General features: G+C 41.7%; 2 protein-coding genes across 7 annotated transcripts in view; one reads left to right on the top strand and one right to left on the bottom strand.

Annotated features, from left to right (window-relative positions):
- Positions 1 to 1558: 1558 nt before the first annotated feature.
- LOC146498933 (uncharacterized) lies at positions 1559 to 8747 on the bottom strand. Of its 3 annotated transcripts, none has more exons than XM_085138351.1 (12): positions 8554 to 8735; positions 6693 to 6860; positions 6263 to 6459; positions 5933 to 6111; positions 5715 to 5795; positions 5228 to 5406; positions 4935 to 5142; positions 4730 to 4821; positions 3957 to 4113; positions 3697 to 3819; positions 1856 to 2086; positions 1559 to 1744 (listed from the first exon to the last, which is right to left on the bottom strand). In XM_085138351.1, exons 1-12 carry the CDS (start codon positions 8571 to 8573, stop codon positions 1658 to 1660), a joined length of 1722 nt encoding a protein of 573 aa, XP_084994477.1. In that variant the 5' UTR covers positions 8574 to 8735; the 3' UTR covers positions 1559 to 1657. The 3 variants fall into 3 exon arrangements, with proteins under 3 accessions (XP_084994477.1, XP_084994478.1, XP_084994479.1); XM_085138352.1 differs by having other exon boundaries at positions 6693 to 6857; XM_085138353.1 differs by lacking the exon at positions 3697 to 3819 and having other exon boundaries at positions 8554 to 8747.
- A 2485-nt stretch (positions 8748 to 11232) lies between these two features.
- fnbp1l (formin binding protein 1-like) overlaps positions 11233 to 16913 on the top strand; it is a 49488-nt gene continuing 43807 nt past the window's right edge. For 2 of the 4 annotated variants that reach the window (XM_085137149.1, XM_085137148.1), the window contains exon 1: positions 11235 to 11420. In XM_085137149.1, the coding sequence (XP_084993275.1) occupies positions 11397 to 11420 (24 nt within the window). In that variant the 5' untranslated portion in view covers positions 11235 to 11396. Of the gene's footprint in view, positions 11421 to 16913 lie in introns of all 4 variants that reach the window. The other 2 variants (XM_085137151.1, XM_085137150.1) reach the window with 2 other exon arrangements.

Genomic DNA, 16913 nt, shown 5'->3' with positions numbered 1-16913 from the left:
CTTTCGAAGGACACCAGGAAAAGAATTGTAGACCTGCACCAGACTGGGAAGAGTGAATCTACAATAGGCAAGCAGCTTGGTGTGAAAAAATCAACTGTGGGAGCAATCATCAGAAAATGGAAGACATACAAGACCACTGATAATCTCCCTCGATCTGGGGCTCCACGCAAGATCTCATCCCGTGGGGTCAAAATGATCATGAGAACGGTGAGCAAAGATCCCAGAACCACACGGGGGGACCTGGTGAATGACCTGCAGAGAGCTGGGACCAAAGTAACAAAGGTCACCATCAGTAACACACTACAACGGCAGGGAATCAAATCCCGCAGTGCCAGACGTGTTCCGCTGCTGAAGCCAGTGCATGTCCAGGCCTGTCTGAAGTTTGCCAGAGAGCACATGGATGATACAGCAGAGGATTGGGAGAATGTCATGTGGTCAGATGAAACCATAGTAGAACTTTTTGGTATAAACTCAACTCGTCGTGTTTGGAGGAAGAAGAATACTGAGTTGCATCCCAAGAACACCATACCTACTGTGAAGCATGGGGGTGGAAACATCATGCTATGGGGCTGTTTTTCTGCCAAGGGGACAGGACGACTGATCCGTGTTAAGGACAGAATGAATGGGGCCAAGTATCGTGAGATTTTGAGCCAAAACCTCCTTCCATCAGTGAGAACTTTGAAGATGAAACGAGGCTGGGTCTTCCAACATGACAATGATCCAAAACACACCGCCCGGGCAACAAAGGAGTGGCTCCGTAAGAAGCATTTGAAAGTCCTGGAGTGGCCTAGCCAGTCTCCAGACCTTAACCCCATAGAAAATCTGTGGCGGGAGTTGAAAGTCCGTGTTGCTCGGCGACAGCCCCAAAACATCACTGCTCTTGAGAAGATCTGCATGGAGGAATGGGCCAAAATACCAGCTACTGTGTGTGCAAACCTGGTAAAGACCTATAGTAAACGTTTGACCTCTGTTATTGCCAACAAAGGTTATGTTACAAAGTATTGAGTTGTATTTTTGTTATTGACCAAATACTTATTTTCCACCCTGATTTACGAATAAATTCTTTACAAATCCTACCATGTGAATTTATGGATTTTGTTTTCACATTCTGTCTCTCACAGTTGAAGTGTACCTCTGGTGCAAATTACTGACCTCTGTCATCATTTTAAGTGGGGGAACTTGCACAATCGGTGGCTGACTAAATACTTTTTTGCCCCACTGTACCTGAGTGGCCGCGATCTAATCCTGTTTACATAAAGTAAGCCTGCTCCCAAGCAGGTTTACGCTTACGGATCTGTTGCTATGACAGCAAGTCCCGGATGAGCTTCGGAGAACCGAACGATCCAAGATCACGCAAAATCGTCAACAATCAAATCCAGCTAACTTACTTAGCGAGGTACGAAGAACGGACCCCTGATGAGGAACTGCAGGATGCAGTTCCTCATCAGGGAGAGGGATTTAAATGCAGGATTTAAATCCCTCTCTCCAGAGTGGTTTGACCTAGCACCTACATTTACGGTACACAGGATTGATTACATATTTGTCGTGGAGACCTCAACAAATTTACAGAGAAGCTTCTTCCATTACACGTGAAAACGGGATTGTTGTGAGTCCAACAAGAGCAGTTAAATCTGATGTTTGACGGGGACAGAAGCCTCTACATACGCAGAGGTATCGATTGCAGAGTCTCTGTAGACAGCTGATACCGCTGCTGTTTGATGATGTCCAAAACGTCTCTAAGAACCTGAAACCAAAAAGCAATAAATACAACAACAACAACAAAGAAGCATTCTTGAATGTGCTCTCGAATGTTCCCAAAGACACAGATAATCGCTTAAAAATGGGTCATTTTTACCTTCCGGGTGTTCTGCGGCAGAATGACTCCATCATCCCACAACCTGCTGGAGGAGAAGAAAGCTGAACTCTCTTCCACCAACATCCTGTTTAGTTCCTCTTCCTGCTTCTTCTGCTCTTCTTCTTGCTCACCATCAAGGGGAAGCAGAGAGCCAATGTGACCCGGAGGGGCAATGGAAACTTTGGCATTGGGCCACAGGAACAAGAAATTAGGATCAAATGCTCGGCCACACTGTTGAGGAACGAGGAAGGAATTATTACTGTAAGCCACATTCTACAAGATTACAATGAATCGGTAAGAATTATCATTATGTGCAATTTCTGTTTTGTTTTTTTGCATATCTTCTAGTGGTGCAACGGATCAAAAGTCTCACGGTTTGGATCGGATCACGTTTTTTTTGTCACGGATCGGATCAATTTTCGGATCAGCAGAAAAAAAGAAGACAAAAATTTAACTCGCCATTTGCTTATTTAAGTATTTTTTGCCTATTAAAAAACATTCAACTCAAAACTCATTCCACGCAATTATATAAAAACAAATTAAGATGCAATATAGGGCAGTACAGGGCTTTCTATCTCCCACTCCGCTGTGATATAATGAGCGGTCACGGTCACGTGGCTTTCCGTTGCCCTGGAGGTAGACCCATTTGTAGTTGGGCAACAGAAGATGCCTGGGACAGTTCAGCCATAACTTTGAACTTTTCCTGCTCATACATGCTTGGAGCGATCTTGTCACTGAAGTGGATGCGCGACGGGATATCATAGTGTGGCTCAAGCACGTTCATCATAGTTTAAACTAGTGCTGTCAGCGTAAACCTCGTTAAAATGATGTTAATGCCATAACTGCATTAATGCGGCAAATCTCTGTTAACTAGTTACCACCGATCGCCCGTGCGTGGGGCTGCACGGCGTCAATGCGTCAACTAACGCGTTGGCTAGTTTGAAACCCTTGTTTTGCACAACGGAATACGGCCTCCCATCTGCAGCTAAATACGGATCACGTGCGTGCCGAACCGTGGAGTGGGATCGGTTTGGATTACGGATCAACCGTGATCCGGTGCACCACTAATATCTTCTCTAAACTTTCTGCGGTAGAGACTTGAGGCTGTCTTGGGTCTTTAAGCAGTCTTAAGGAATAGTTGAAGGACATTCAAATCTTTTTGGAAGTTGGCTGCCTTTTATTCTGTTCACTGTCAAGATGGTCCTGCACGGCTTTAGTCATGTTGCGGTCAGAGCTCCTGGCAGGTCAGTCCATGACATGACTGATAGTGTTTCATTGCTTGCTTTCCTATCCAGAAATGCTTTTACTGTAATGGCAGCATGTTTGGGATCATTGTCATCCTGAAAAATGAAAAAAATCTGATAGTAATTTTCTTCATTATTTCATTCATTTTCAAGATCCCTAACATCACTTCCGGATATGTATTCTCAAACTATGACATTTGTTTATCTTCTAGTTTTTTTCCAGGCATGTCACTTATTTTGTCCTTCACTTCAGATTTTTTTTAAAAACACACCTCACGCCAAGCTTAGATATTCCAAGTTTCTGTTTAAAAGTTCTTCAGGAAGCACCTTCTTCCTGTAAAAATACTATTTTATGCCTGTGAAACTGTGTCACTTTTGTTTTTGCAGAGGCGACCAGAAACCCACTGGCACATTAAAAATGGACTCTGCCAGGTTGTCTGTTATATGGGGACACAACACTGGTTCATCCCTTAATTTAGCTGCCTTTTATATCACGTTTGATTCATCGATCAGTGTTACATGGCTTAACAAACAGAAAAAGGATCTGAAAATGGTCATGTACAAACTCTAGACTGAAAAATAAATTGATTCGCTCACCATAGCATAGCTGTCTGCACCATGGCAACCACCAATCACCACAGTGATCTTGGGGACAGAGGCGGATGCTACTGCTGACATCATTGAACCCTGAGCTTTTAGATGGTTACTGTTCATCTCTGCCTGGGAGACACACACATGAAGAAATGGTACTTGGGATGTTTCTTTACACTTACTGGGGACTCAAAGTGATTCTAAGCTCTTCCAAACTTGAGTCCCTGTGCATTTGTTTTGAGTGAGAATGAAGTGAGAGTGAATACCTGTTTTGTGGACAGCGTCAGTGCTGCAGTGGGTGCCGTGTTCTGGAGGAAGAGGAGTGGGACGTCTCTCTGGTTGCACAACTGGACAAAATGGCTTCCTTTCAGTGTGGCCTCATATGACAGCTGTCCATCATTCGCTAAAATTCCAACTAGGTGACTAACGCAGTGAACACAAAGAAAGAATTACCTTACGTTTAGCTGAAGTATTACTTATGGTATTCACTATCAGCCACATGTAACAGGTGTAACATCATATTTTAAAGGGAAACCAAAATCATATTAGCAAAGCTACTAGATGAAAGCTCGGGTTTCAGGCTACTGTAAACGCTTTTAAAAGAAAATGTTTCTACTGTTGTTTCAGTTTGATGTCAGTGTGAGCCAATTTCCCTAATCTGGCCCTCTCAAGCGCACAACTCTGGCTATAACATACACAACAGATCAATCCACCTACTGTTTAAAATTTCTGCACACAAGGGGCAGCCAATCAGAGGAAAGCTGGTTTAAAGGGAAGAGAAAGGAACAGCAAGTGCTTGTTTCAGGCAGTGGGTGAATTGAGAAGCTCCATCATGGCCCGTACGGGATAAATAAGGATTATTTTAGATAATCATGCAGAGCTACTCTAGTCGAGTCCAAGAATAAAAAGCAGGACTGCAGTAAATGTAAATCGTGTCCTCAGTATTACAAAAAACATTAGGAACACAATGTCAACAATCAGAGTTTATGTGCTACAAGAAGACTTCAGTGAGCGTATTGGTTGTGTTTATATCTTTTACCCATGTATCTTTGCAAAGCCAGTGACGAGTGAGGTTCCATAGCGAGCTTTAAATTCCAGAAAGCGGCTCCCATCTACCAGTCGACTGACTACCTGGGCAGAGCAACAGAAACAACCAACTAAGGTCACTGAGCCGCAACTCAACATAAGAGTAACAAACTCATCAGACTAGAGCACTTTGTGCATTTGTGTCCGTCACATTGTACCATCTTAACATCCAGGCTGTAGTTGTAACTCTTAGGGGCGAGTCCTAAAAGCTCTTCCAGACTGTGCAGTGGCTCCTCCTCTGCGTTCCTCTTCTTTGTCTCCTCCTCTTCCTCAGGCAGCAGGAAGTTGAGGGTTGATATAATGTTTCTAGTGTAATCAAAAGCCTCCTTCTCCTCCCAAGCAAAGTGATCCACGCAGCCACTCACTCTGGAACAAGATGGTAACTTGATACATGATGATATGAACTAATTCTTCTGTTACTATTCAGGACTGATTAGATTTACACACATACTCAGCATGGAGCCTGGCCCCTCCCAGGTCCTCTGGAGTCACCTCCTCTCCGGTAGCAGCTTTCACAAGTGGCGGTCCGCCCAGGAATATGGTTCCTATTCTGTGCACCATTACAGCTTCCTCCGCCATAGTGGGAATGTAAGCTCCACCTGCCGTGCATGACCCGCACACAACAGCTACCTTTAGGATGATAAATTTTCATATCAGAACTGCAATTTGAAATAGTGAAAAAACCAAAAGCAAAAACAAAGAAAAACAATGAGAACTTAACAATGGTAACTTGTTCTCTCTTCATTTTTAGACTGAAAAATTCTCTGCCTGTGGAGATTAATTATGCCAAAATTTTAAATAGAATCGCGGTCTTCAGATTATGGTCTCCCTGGAGGGGCACAACAAGTGTGTGCATATGAAACATTTTAAGCAAAGTGTAGCTTATAAACAGGAATGATAATCTATATAAAGACCAAAGCCTTCTAACTCATCCTTACCTGGGGGATCTTCATGGCAGACATGATGGCTTCATTGTAAAACGTCCTTCCTCCGTGATTCTTATCAGGAAAAATCTCTGACTGGACATTTATACACAGACGAGGAATAAGAAGCGGAAACAGCAGTCAGTATAAATTTCACTAGCATTCACTTATTCTAAAGGTAGAACCCTTACGCGTATTAAATCGGAGATGTGCTTATGTGTGCGTGTGCTAACCTGCAGTGGCAGGAACGCTCCAGCAGAGTCGACCAGGTACACACAAGGCAAGCGATTTTTGATTGCTATTTCCTGCGCTCGGAGATTCTTCTTTACCGTGATAGGATACGATGTGCCTCCTTTCACTGTAGCGTCGCTGGCAGCAAACACACACCACAGGCCATTGATCCTGCCGATGCCTGAATGATGTTTGTACAGACGAATAAAAAAATGCATAAAGTGTCACACTCGGATCCCAGAAGATGTGGAGTAAACAGAAGACGATCTGAAATAAAGAAATTAAATGAGGGTATTTAGCTGCAGTCACACTAATCTGTAGTCGTTTCTGACCAGTTATACTGCCGGCTGAAGGTATGTCCCCGTACGGAAGACCCAAACCAGCAAATGGTGACAGCTCCAGAAAGTCCTCGTCATCCAATAGGAGGCGAAGCCTGTCTCTGATCAGCAACTTCCTGTTTCTCTGAGTGTGTCTGGCTATGGCCTTCTCTCCTCCCCCTTCCATCACCTTCTCACTAAACTCTGTGTACCTAATAAATGGAGATAACCAGGGATAATGAATGACAACATTTTGACAACACGTGCAGATCTGGCAACACACTATCACACACAAACAAGCAGGGAATTTATTTTGAGATTAAAAAATAAATAAACAAAAATCCACTTAATAAATCTAAAATAGTTGATTAGAAACACCAAATTGCAACAAGGCACATACTAATACACTAGGATATGTGAGAGCAAATGTGTGAGCAAAACCTACTTCTTACACCAGGCGTTGCTATTTCTGAGGTTTGCTTCATAAATGTGTTTGTGGATGGGCAGAAGGGGCAGGTCCAGCACAGGGAAGGCACTAGGCAGGGCTCTCCTCTTCCCTGCAACAGAGCTTACACCGCAGACTGAACGCTGCCAGTACCGCTCAACAAACCTGCTAAACAAGAATCAGGGAAAAAATATTTAAAGACTTCTTTGCAACATGACAACAAAAGGAGAGGACTGCAAATAAAGATTATGAAAATCTGCAGAGTAAATTATTGTCCAACAGTACACTGAAGTTCAATAGTAATTTGAACTGAAGAGTTCAAATTACTATTTTAATTCCAGGATTTTGTATGCAGTAGTGCAGGGGTAGCCAACTCCAGGCCTCAAGGGTTGAAGTCCTGCAGGTTTTAGATATCACCCTGGGTCAACAGGCCTGAATCAAATGATTAGATCATTACCAGGTCCCTGGAAAACCTCAAGAAATCTTTAGGAGGTAATTTAGCCATTTAAATCAGCTGTGATGGATCAGGGACACATCTAAAACCTGCAGGACACTGGCTCTCGAGTAGGGGTGACACAGACCGGAAGCGGCCACCGGGCTGGAAGTTTGAGCCCCCTAATTTACACTGAAACCTGACGTCAGCCAGGTTTTCGCCAGGAACGATGATTGGCCCATACGTTAGCATGTATATGATTGGCTGCTTTGGAACTTTTGCCCCCCAATGCAAAAAAGAAATAAAATAAGTCTGTAATATTTACGAGCTTGAACAAATTTGATTAACCCTTTAAAGCCGGTCAGAGCGGGCACGCTCCGTTTTGCGTAACTACTTTTAAACCCCTGTAGCACTGCAACCACGTAAGCTAGCGCAATAATTTTTTTTGCATATGAAACCGGAGGAGTTGTACTTACATCTTATGCCATCAGCTTGTCCTCGGTCACAGTTTCCTTCCACATATAGCTTTGCAAAAACTGCATAAAAAGCACTTGCAGCAACAAAAACATAATATTCCAGAAACACGCTTTGCTGATCCAATCAGCTGTTTGTAACACTTCATATGTCCATCAGCGCGAACTATCGCATGTCCGCCATGACCTGCCCAAAACCGGAAGTGACATCATTTTTCGGAAATGTAGTTTTTTTTTTACCATCAAGGCCTCATGAGCTTATACTGGTGTTTTTAAAAGTTATGTTTGACTTTATGACTTTCTGTGTCGTTTCTGGGATGCTTAGGACTCATATTGCACTGCTGGAAATAGTTTATTTTGATGCATATGCTGCTTTTTTACAAATTTGCACTATAATATTTATTTTTGTTTTTCCTGCAGTGTATAAAAATTGGTGTATTTCAACAATAAAACTATGAAGACACTCAAAATAAATTTCCTGTGGTGGGAAACTATTTTGTACAACTTTTTTGTATTTACAGTTTTGAGGGATAAGCCTCTTAAATTTCTCTAACTAGAAATATATGTTAAAAAAGACAAAAACGATTTTCAATTTTTTTGTAGTTTATTGCACTTTTTTGCAATTTATGTAATTACTATGCACTTAATGCAGACATATTATTAAAATTTAGACTTTAATGGTTGTATTGATGTATAGCAACTTGAAATGCTCCCAAAAATGGCTCCACAGCATATAACATAAGCTCTGGCGGACTTGGTTCTATGGTAGGTCTTAAAGGGTTAAACAGCAAAGTGTTGCTGAAGCGTTAACCTCTATGTGCCAACAGTTGTGTTTTCGTTTTGTTTTTTATCAGAAATTAACGCACCACCAGAGCTCAGCAGTTGCAAAGTGTGCCAAAGGTCAGTCTGCTGATAAATGAATAAATGAGTTAGGGGACATATAAACACCTCTTACCTTGCAGTGTAGCGGTGCATACTGTCATACAAATAAATTCCAGATTATTTAATTGTTCGTAAGTGCATTGCCAATCAGAACAGAACAGAAACTCAATCCCCCTCCAGATGCTGCTTCTTCTTCCTTCTTTTTCTTCTTCTTCTTCCTCGCGGTATACTGTAGGGTGGCGCAATTCCGCCACCAACTGCTACGGAGTTTGGATTAGACGGTAATGCTGCTACTTCCACTACTACTCCTACTTCCACTGGAGGCAAATAAAATTTACCTACTCTACTCTCTTCCGTTCATTTCAAAGCTTTAGTTCCTTATTATTTTGCAGGTGTAAAAAATATCATGCGGTGTTATTAAAAACTCACACAGCAGCTCCCATAATTACTACTTTTACTATAAGTGTAATTTGTGCCTTTATGCTACTGAAATAGGTTTATGACTAGACATGGGCAATTTGTTTTGCCTCTTGCCTTAGCAATGTTTCATGTATTGTGCAGTGCCAATAAAACATTTCACATTTGTTGCTTTTGCTGGTCTTAAATTACTGCAGTATTTGAGCAAAGAAACAGGGATGCAGTGGAGCCTATCTCAGCTTCCAAAGCTGAGAAGCAGAGTACAACTGGGACAAGTCCCCAGGCTGTTATAGGGCTAGCATAGAAACAGACAACCATTTATACTGAATTTCACTCCTATGGGCCTGTGTACCTGGAAAGAACTTACACAAGAAGCTTGAGAAACACACAGGACTTAGAGAAGAGCTAGAAGATGTGGAGGGTGAAGGTGATAGTGATCCCCGTGGTAAATGGAGCACTCAGGAGGGACCCCCAAACTGGGAGCTTGAAGGATAAACAAAGACCCCCTGCAGGGCAAGCAGGGATTTAAAAAGCATCAAATGATATCATTGTTTAAAGGTATCAGGCAGGAGAAGGGTACAAAAAATTTCCACAGCATTGGATACTGTGGAACCAAGTGGAGAAAACATGGGACGAAAAACCTGGATGCCCCCCAAAACTAACTCTAAAGCCAAGATGAATACTGGTCAGTGAGGCTGCCAGGGGACTCGCCATGCACTAGTTGTGTATTACACGTGGCAACGATGTCATGTATTTTCCATATGTCGAAATTATGTGATAGGGTTGCAGGACAGAAGTGTTTTCTGACGAAAATACACCTTAAAAAAACATTTTTTTTATTAAAATTATTATTTTCTCCTAACACATTTGTTCATCAGTTGAATTATTACAGGTCACATTAAAGTGGGAAAACTTTTGAATCATTGTGATCACATTTTTTAACATCGCAAAAATGATGCATTTAAACAGGGTTGTGTACACTTTTTTTTTTATCCACTGTATCTGTGTAAGCAATATAATTATAAGGAGGCCTCATGCTGAGGTCAGTATTTTTTAGTTTTCACTGGCCTTTAGTTCTTGCCAAGCTCTGTGGTGCAGTTTGTCCTGCTGTGGTATTAATCTTCTACAGAAAGATACAAGCCAGCAGTTTAAACTTAATGCCTACGTAATACAAAGTTTTCCGCCGGAAACGTGAGTTACTATCAAATTTAACAGCAAATAAATATGGTAAATCGAGCTGATTTATGGCAACAAACCTGTGAAGAGCCAGTCTGATGCAGCAGAACTTGCAACTATGTAGAGAGGAATGAAAAAACATTTATTTTTCATTTTAAACTTAGTATTTAAATTCTTCGACCTTTTGGATTATTTCCAGGTTCAACTTGCAAAAATTTACAATATTTATTTATTAATTATAGATATAAATCAAGGTCTGTAATAATTCAAATTGGCCGCTAGAGGGAACCACTAAATCATTATTAAAAAAATCTGTAAACGGATTATATTTGAAGCGTTTTTAATGCTCTAGGTCATCAGAAATACTTTTCTGATACTTTTCAACACTTTTCAAATAAATATTTTGCCTCGTATGAACTTTTAATATACGCGCTGATGTCAAAATAGCAAAACAATAGAAAAATAAAGCTATCCAAACACGTAGCTTTAAACATGACTTTTTGAAATAAAAGGAACTATAATCAATTATAAATGAATTTATTATTAACACCAATAACAACCGGCTTTATATGAATTATGTGTAATGATGGAAATATGGTAAGAGATAAGGACAAATAAAAAATAATAAAAAATAATAATTAAAATACACCAAAGACAAACGAAATTAAAATATTTATCTAAACTTTGCAAACTTTACGACGCTGTTAATACTAATATTTTCATTATTGTGTGGTTTAATGGCCTGTAAAATGGGACAATGTAAATAACTTTTTATTTTAATTAATTTTAAATAAACAGTCAACAAATGCGCCAAAAGAGAGCTTCGTGAAATATGAAAATGACTGAAATTAAAATGTATTACATTGTCATACCATAAAATCTGTTTTTGTTTTTCCTGCAGCATTTCGTATTATGCCGACTAAATAATTCATTCCATTTCTATACTCGAGTTTGTATCCAGTTCATACATTTAATCAGTGTTTGAATTAAACTGAGCTGCTGAAAAATTGTCTTTTTTTAATTCGTATTTTTGCTTTACTCTGTTCTTTCTTTATTGTTGGTTTCAGGTAAATACACTTAATATGAAAGACCTGATTAAAAATGTTCACTGAACATAAATCCGTTTTTCTCTTTGTAGATTGTCTGTGGTCCAGGGCCCCTGGAAGGGCGTCCCTGCTGATTCAGGAGGAGGAGGTGAAGGAGGTGGAGTGTTTGTTCAGTCGGCAGACAGTCAGAAGGACCGAATCCCGGCGGCCGTTTGGAGAGTCTGAGTGGGGGAAAAACTGCTTCCAGTACTGGAGAACTCAGAAAGAGGATTTCGCAATGAGTTGGGGAACGGAGCTCTGGGTACGTTTCAACTCTTTTTAAGTGTGCTTGTGAGAAAGTGCTGGGCTTGTTTTCTTTGTGTTTCGGCCCGGACACCGCCGCGACTTTGGGGCAATAGAGCGGAAGAAAGGTGCCGTGTTACCTTTTTAGCTTTGTGTCGCGGAGAGCGGCTAGGCGCTGGTGCTAGCCTGGTCGGCTGCGGTGCTGTAGCCGGCGAAGCTAAAGCTAAAGCTAATCCGAGGCGCACCTTAACGGCTGTGACAGCGGAGGAAACAATAGGCAGGCACGGCTGCAGACACACGGCCACGACAGCGAGCCGGGGCGCGGGTCACGCTGCCTCCACCACCCGGCTATTTGCCAGCTTTAATAATATCTGTGGTGGTAAATTGATTTAAAAAAAAATGTTTATTTGTCTGGCAACTTACTAAGTTGGATGTTGACGGTTTTCTTACATGTGTTACACCCAGTTTCTGGCAGGGACTCCCGGCTGGAGGGTGGAGGGGACTCCCTTTAAACGAATCGCAACTTCACAGCCGTTTGATTCACTTACTAATTGGCATAACGCTTCCCTTCGTTGCCAGTTCTCCAGCCTTTTGTCCCAACTTCCATGTTACTGGAAGGAACACATGGTTATTATAGACACACACACAGCTCACGCCGTGTGTGTCCTGCCTTTATAGTGAAATCATGGCTAAAATGTGAGTAACATTTAAATGTTACAAGTGTGTCAAACACGAGCTGCAGCTGATATTAGAAGATGTTTTTTTTTTTTAAACCATCCCTGTCTCAAAATAGTGTTTCTTAGTTGCGGTGTATGCAGATTTTAGCTTAAATTAATCTTGCGGTGGGGCTCCATCCTGTATTTTTTTTTGGGTGTTGGCCATTACGAGCTGTGTAACCAGAAAGGCTACCAGAAGCACTCCCCCCTCTCTCTCTGTATATGTGTGTGCGTGTGCAGGAGGAGGAGGAGGGAGCACTTCATCTCCCCAAGATGATACTCCTCCGGCTGACCTCAGTGATTATTATCTGCATTTTAAAATAAATTCATATTTTTTTTCCTTTTCTTTTTCTTTTTGCTTGCTCAGCACTCACATGTAACCCGATCATCTGCTACCCACAAAGAGAGATCTGTTTGGTTGTCTGAGATGCAAAAGAAAAAAGAGGGGGGAAAAGACTTGGGAAATAAAGCACACATGGACTCACATATGATTTGTCAGGGGTTTGTTGGCCTCGCGTCTGCTTTGAGAGTTTCCCATTCAGTTTTTCTTCTGTGGATCAAAATCACAAAGAGATGTGAATGAATGGTGATCCGCTGTGCTAATGTTATGGATGTGATGATTTTGTGAGCTGCAGAAATGCATTGATATAACAAAGGAAAGCAGTAAGTCTGTGTGGGGGTTTTACATGAAATGCTCTGTGTCTTGTGTTTACCACAGCCCAAGCAGTGTACTGTATATGAGTAACAGAAAATTATGAATGATGAGATACACTGTCACATGCTCCAGTCTGTATACCATCAGTGAAGCGCTTCCGATATGCTGACTGTAGACGCTGGCTGACACACACCGTCATAATCCCCGAGTCCGCTGATGGGATTAATGTGTTGGCTGTCTGATGTCAGATTAGGTTTTATCCTCCACAAGACACCACATAAAACTGTTGATTGGCTGTTGTGCTTTACAGATGACTGCCCCTCTAATGTCAGGAAGTGTGCTTTTATTTTCTGTTTTTGTTTTATTCTAAAATTGAAGTCTCTGATTTCAAATAAAAGTCTGAGAATAATAATAACAATAAAACTGTGTCCAACTAAAAGATTACAGTTGGCTTAAAAAACTGTTATTCTATGTACAGTTGGGTAAGTGGCTGCTTCACCTATTAAGTTACTGGCTATATTTTGCTATATTCTAATGTGAGCAGTTCAAAACTCAATCAGATTAAAAAAAAAAAAAATGAAATTCTCACATTTGGGCGGCAGAATTTAACACTAAGTCACCCCAATCACAGTTTTGTTTGTTTGTATTTCACCCTGTATCACCTTCTTAGGTGTCGTCCCTAAATGAAACGGGAAGAAGTGAAGCAAGCGTCGTTTTCAGTGCAGCTTTGTGCTTTTACTCCGCTCTTTGGCTTTAGCCCAGCTCTTTGAGACGCTACAAAGCGAGCAAGGAACATCCTATTACCTCGCTGGCTTCCTGCCGTCCGACACACACTCGTGAAGTAGGAAGCGTTTGTCTGAATTAAAGCTCTTCTGTGTGTTGTATGAGTGTGTGCGTTAGTGCCAGGATGCTGCCATGCTGTGCTTTGGTCTCTCCGGACGAGGTGAGCTGGAGGCCAGCACAGTGGAGCAGCCAAGTCTGACTGAAGGACAAGAGACTGACGGGCGGTCGTCTCTGCTGATCGGCCAAACCGAAAGACTAGGATAAGGGGATCGAGAATGGGAAGGTGTGGGGTAGTTGGAGAAAGGACAGGCTGGACATGATTTCACTTAAAAGGCTGTCAGATGGAAAGGAGACTGATTGTTGAGGCTCAGATTCAGAACAGCGACCTGGCTTTAGCTTCATGCACAAAGGCTCACAGGACTTTGGTGCTCTTTCCTTCATCTGTCGTGCACATTTTCAGAAAAGACTCGCTATTTTGATTCTTCACATGTCACACGGGAGGTGCTGTGCATGGTAGTGGGGTTACGTCTAAATGATGCATTTAGCAAGAGGATTGTTTGCGTTTTTGGCATCAGGTGGCCTTCAGACTCATACTAGGGTGTTTGTTATCATTGCTCGTGTTGGTGATATTTATAGACTGGCCTGCAGTGTATCAGAGTCTAGCGTCATCTATTTTTATGGCACTATTCTTGCTGCTTTCAGGTCTTTTTGTGTCTTTTATGCAAAAGATTAGATACTTTTGAATAATGTTGTATACAGTAGTAGTAAAAAGTATACTTACTATATGGCATTGTGCCATTATTAGAGAAAGACAAAAATCATTGGGAAATTGAACAGGGCTATACATTTTACCCAGTCTGGAATTAAACCTGAGACTCGGTGCTGACAGCTGGAAGCTGTTCCTGTTTGTTGTCTTTTGCAGCCATTCAGCTATCGATTTGCCAACAAACACCTCACATTTGCAGCTTTTATTTGTTCATTTTTTTTGTTTCATCATCATCATCTTTTTCTTCTTTCAGCTGCTCGCTTTAGGAATCACCATAGCACATAATCTCACCCTGTCCCTCCTCTGTCACACCAACCCTCTGCATTTTCCTTCACTACATGAATCTTCTCTGTGGTCTTCTCCCCTTTCCTCCTGCCTGGCAGCTCCAATATATCCACTATCCCTCCCCAGAACAGGTCCAACCTTTTTTCTACGAATTTGTCTCCAAATCAATCAGCCTGAGCTGTCCCTCTGATGTGCTAATTTCTAATCTTGTCCACTCTGGTCACGATCAGTGAAAATCTTAACATCTCTAGCATGACCTCCTGTCTTTTTGTCAGTGCCGTCTCCAAACCAAACCAGCAGGACTCACTACCATCTTATAAAACTTTCCTTTCAATCTTGTTGCTATGCTTCTGTAACAAGTCTCTCTGACACTCATCTCCAGCTGCTCCAGCCTGTGTGCGCTCTCTTCTTATCCACTCTTGCACTGTTGCTTTGGATGTTTAAACCCATGTATCAAACCTCAGTATCGCTGCTCCTATCTTCACTATTTCTGTTTACCTTTCCACCTAAGTGTCAGCTGCACACACGTTTTTTGTCTTTCTTCTAGTGACTTTCATTCCTCTTCTTTCCAGAGTATTAACCCCCCCCCCCCCCCTTACCAGGCATGTTTTCCTGAACCTTTGGAGGTTTTTTCACCATTTTCTTTTGTACAATTGATGTCACTCAATTTTTAGTCAGGATTTGCACTTGTGTAGTTGGCAGTTGTGATGTGTTATCAATGTGCAGCTCTGAGGATGTGCTGTATTGTGTATGTATGCTACATATTGTCCTCTATTGTTTTCTGACTTTGTTGCAGTGGGTATTATTGGGCCATTTCAGTCTGAATCTTTAAAAAACAACAAGTCCCTTGACCATTTTCCAGAGTTCTCCTCACTCCTTCTCCCATTGAGGCTGTGCCTGGTTTTAGTCTGATGTCCACAGACTTCTAATAATGTCTGCTTCCAGTTTCCGTTGACTGTAGCCCAGGGTCTGTTATTCTTATGATGATATAAAGCTGATAACTTAAGAGTACATCTGATTTGCAGCATGCAGAGTAATTATTCTAATTTTATGGGGAGTTCTTAGCTTTAGTTTCTGAATGTGTAAAATATTTTGACAGCTCTGTGTGACTGTCTGTGTAGCGTAAACACAGAACAAATCTCAGGCTTTTATGGGCAGTGTCTTCTCTTTGTATTCCACTTTGATAGCGGAAGGTCTTTTAAGAAGGTTCCTACTGTTTAACCGGGCAGTGGTCCGGTTTGTTGCAGGTCACAGCGGGTGCGAATGATGTCATGTTGAAGCCAAGGACAGTGGCCTGGACATGACAAGCTGTTACAGTCAGGCCTGGCCAAGCTTGTCAACACATTGCATGAATGTGGAGGGGGTGTTTTTGTAGGTGCTAGTGAGAGACGTGTTGTTTTCAGCTCTGGATGTGCGACGCAACTGATGCTTGACGCCCACATTGCTTCGTGGACGACCTGCTTGTTAGGGTGGATGTCTTTCTTAATTAACTGAAGCTGTGCCAACACACATTTACTAAAGACGGGGACGAAGATGAAGGTGGACAGGAATGAAGGAAGTGTGAGAGAAGAAACGCTGCAGAGGGAGGAGGTTAATGATGAGAGTAGAGGGAGGTGTTGGGTGGTAGGAGGTGAATAGATGAAGGCGGATGGATTGCGTAGCAAGTAGATTTTAAAGACTTAATGGGTGAGATGGAACTCTAATCATCCTAGTGGGAAAATCATTAGAGACAGGGTACATCAAGTATGAATAGGATGTAGTGGGTCAAAGCAGAGCATAATGGGTTTAGATAAACGGATCCAAACATTAATCAATTTTGCTGAATGGCAGTGGAAATTACCCTTTTTCTTTTTCTCTTTGTTTTTCTCTCAAACGCCTGGGTGAAAATTTTAGTCTCGCGTTTGTGTCTATCGAAATATTTGGATTCAATGACTGGAACATCTAATTTTCTAATGAAGAGATGCCAGCATGGCTCAGTAGAACGGCTCAGTCAATCAGAAGTGGGCGCCGTTAAGAGTGTTGCTGTTAATTGTGTCTGTTTTTTGGTGCTGCGATTTAGGTTATTCATTAGTTTATGGATTAAATTCGTTATATCAGAGCTTAAACGGTCTGAAATATGAATGTAGCCACTTTGCTCGCTCTCTTTTGGTTAGTAGAGAAAGCAGAAATTACTTGTGATTGTCAGCCACTGAGCATGGAGGACTATGATGGGTATTATGAACTGTGATAGTCCCAGAAATCACAAACCTACCTTGTAATGATAAAATTCTTCCTGCTGAAATTTTACAACTTCTCTCATCACGTATA

Source organism: Neolamprologus multifasciatus, chromosome 17 (genome assembly GCF_963576455.1).
Source record: "Neolamprologus multifasciatus chromosome 17, fNeoMul1.2, whole genome shotgun sequence".
Classification (NCBI taxonomy): Eukaryota; Metazoa; Chordata; class Actinopteri; order Cichliformes; family Cichlidae; genus Neolamprologus; species Neolamprologus multifasciatus.
The sequence above is the reverse complement of the archived record's forward strand: the minus strand, read 5'-3'. Positions and strand labels throughout refer to the sequence as shown.

What these genes read in the sequence shown, in the direction of transcription:
- LOC146498933 (XM_085138351.1), bottom strand. Translation starts at nt 8,573, where the DNA reads ATGCACCGCTACACTGCAAG. An exon ending in AGCAACGCCTGGTGTAAGAA is followed by an intron (nt 6,460 to 6,692) that starts GTAGGTTTTGCT and finishes TCCATTTATTAG; the next exon opens with GTACACAGAGTTTAGTGAGA. An exon ending in ACAGCCTGGATGTTAAGATG is followed by an intron (nt 4,822 to 4,934) that starts GTACAATGTGAC and finishes TGCTCTGCCCAG; the next exon opens with GTAGTCAGTCGACTGGTAGA.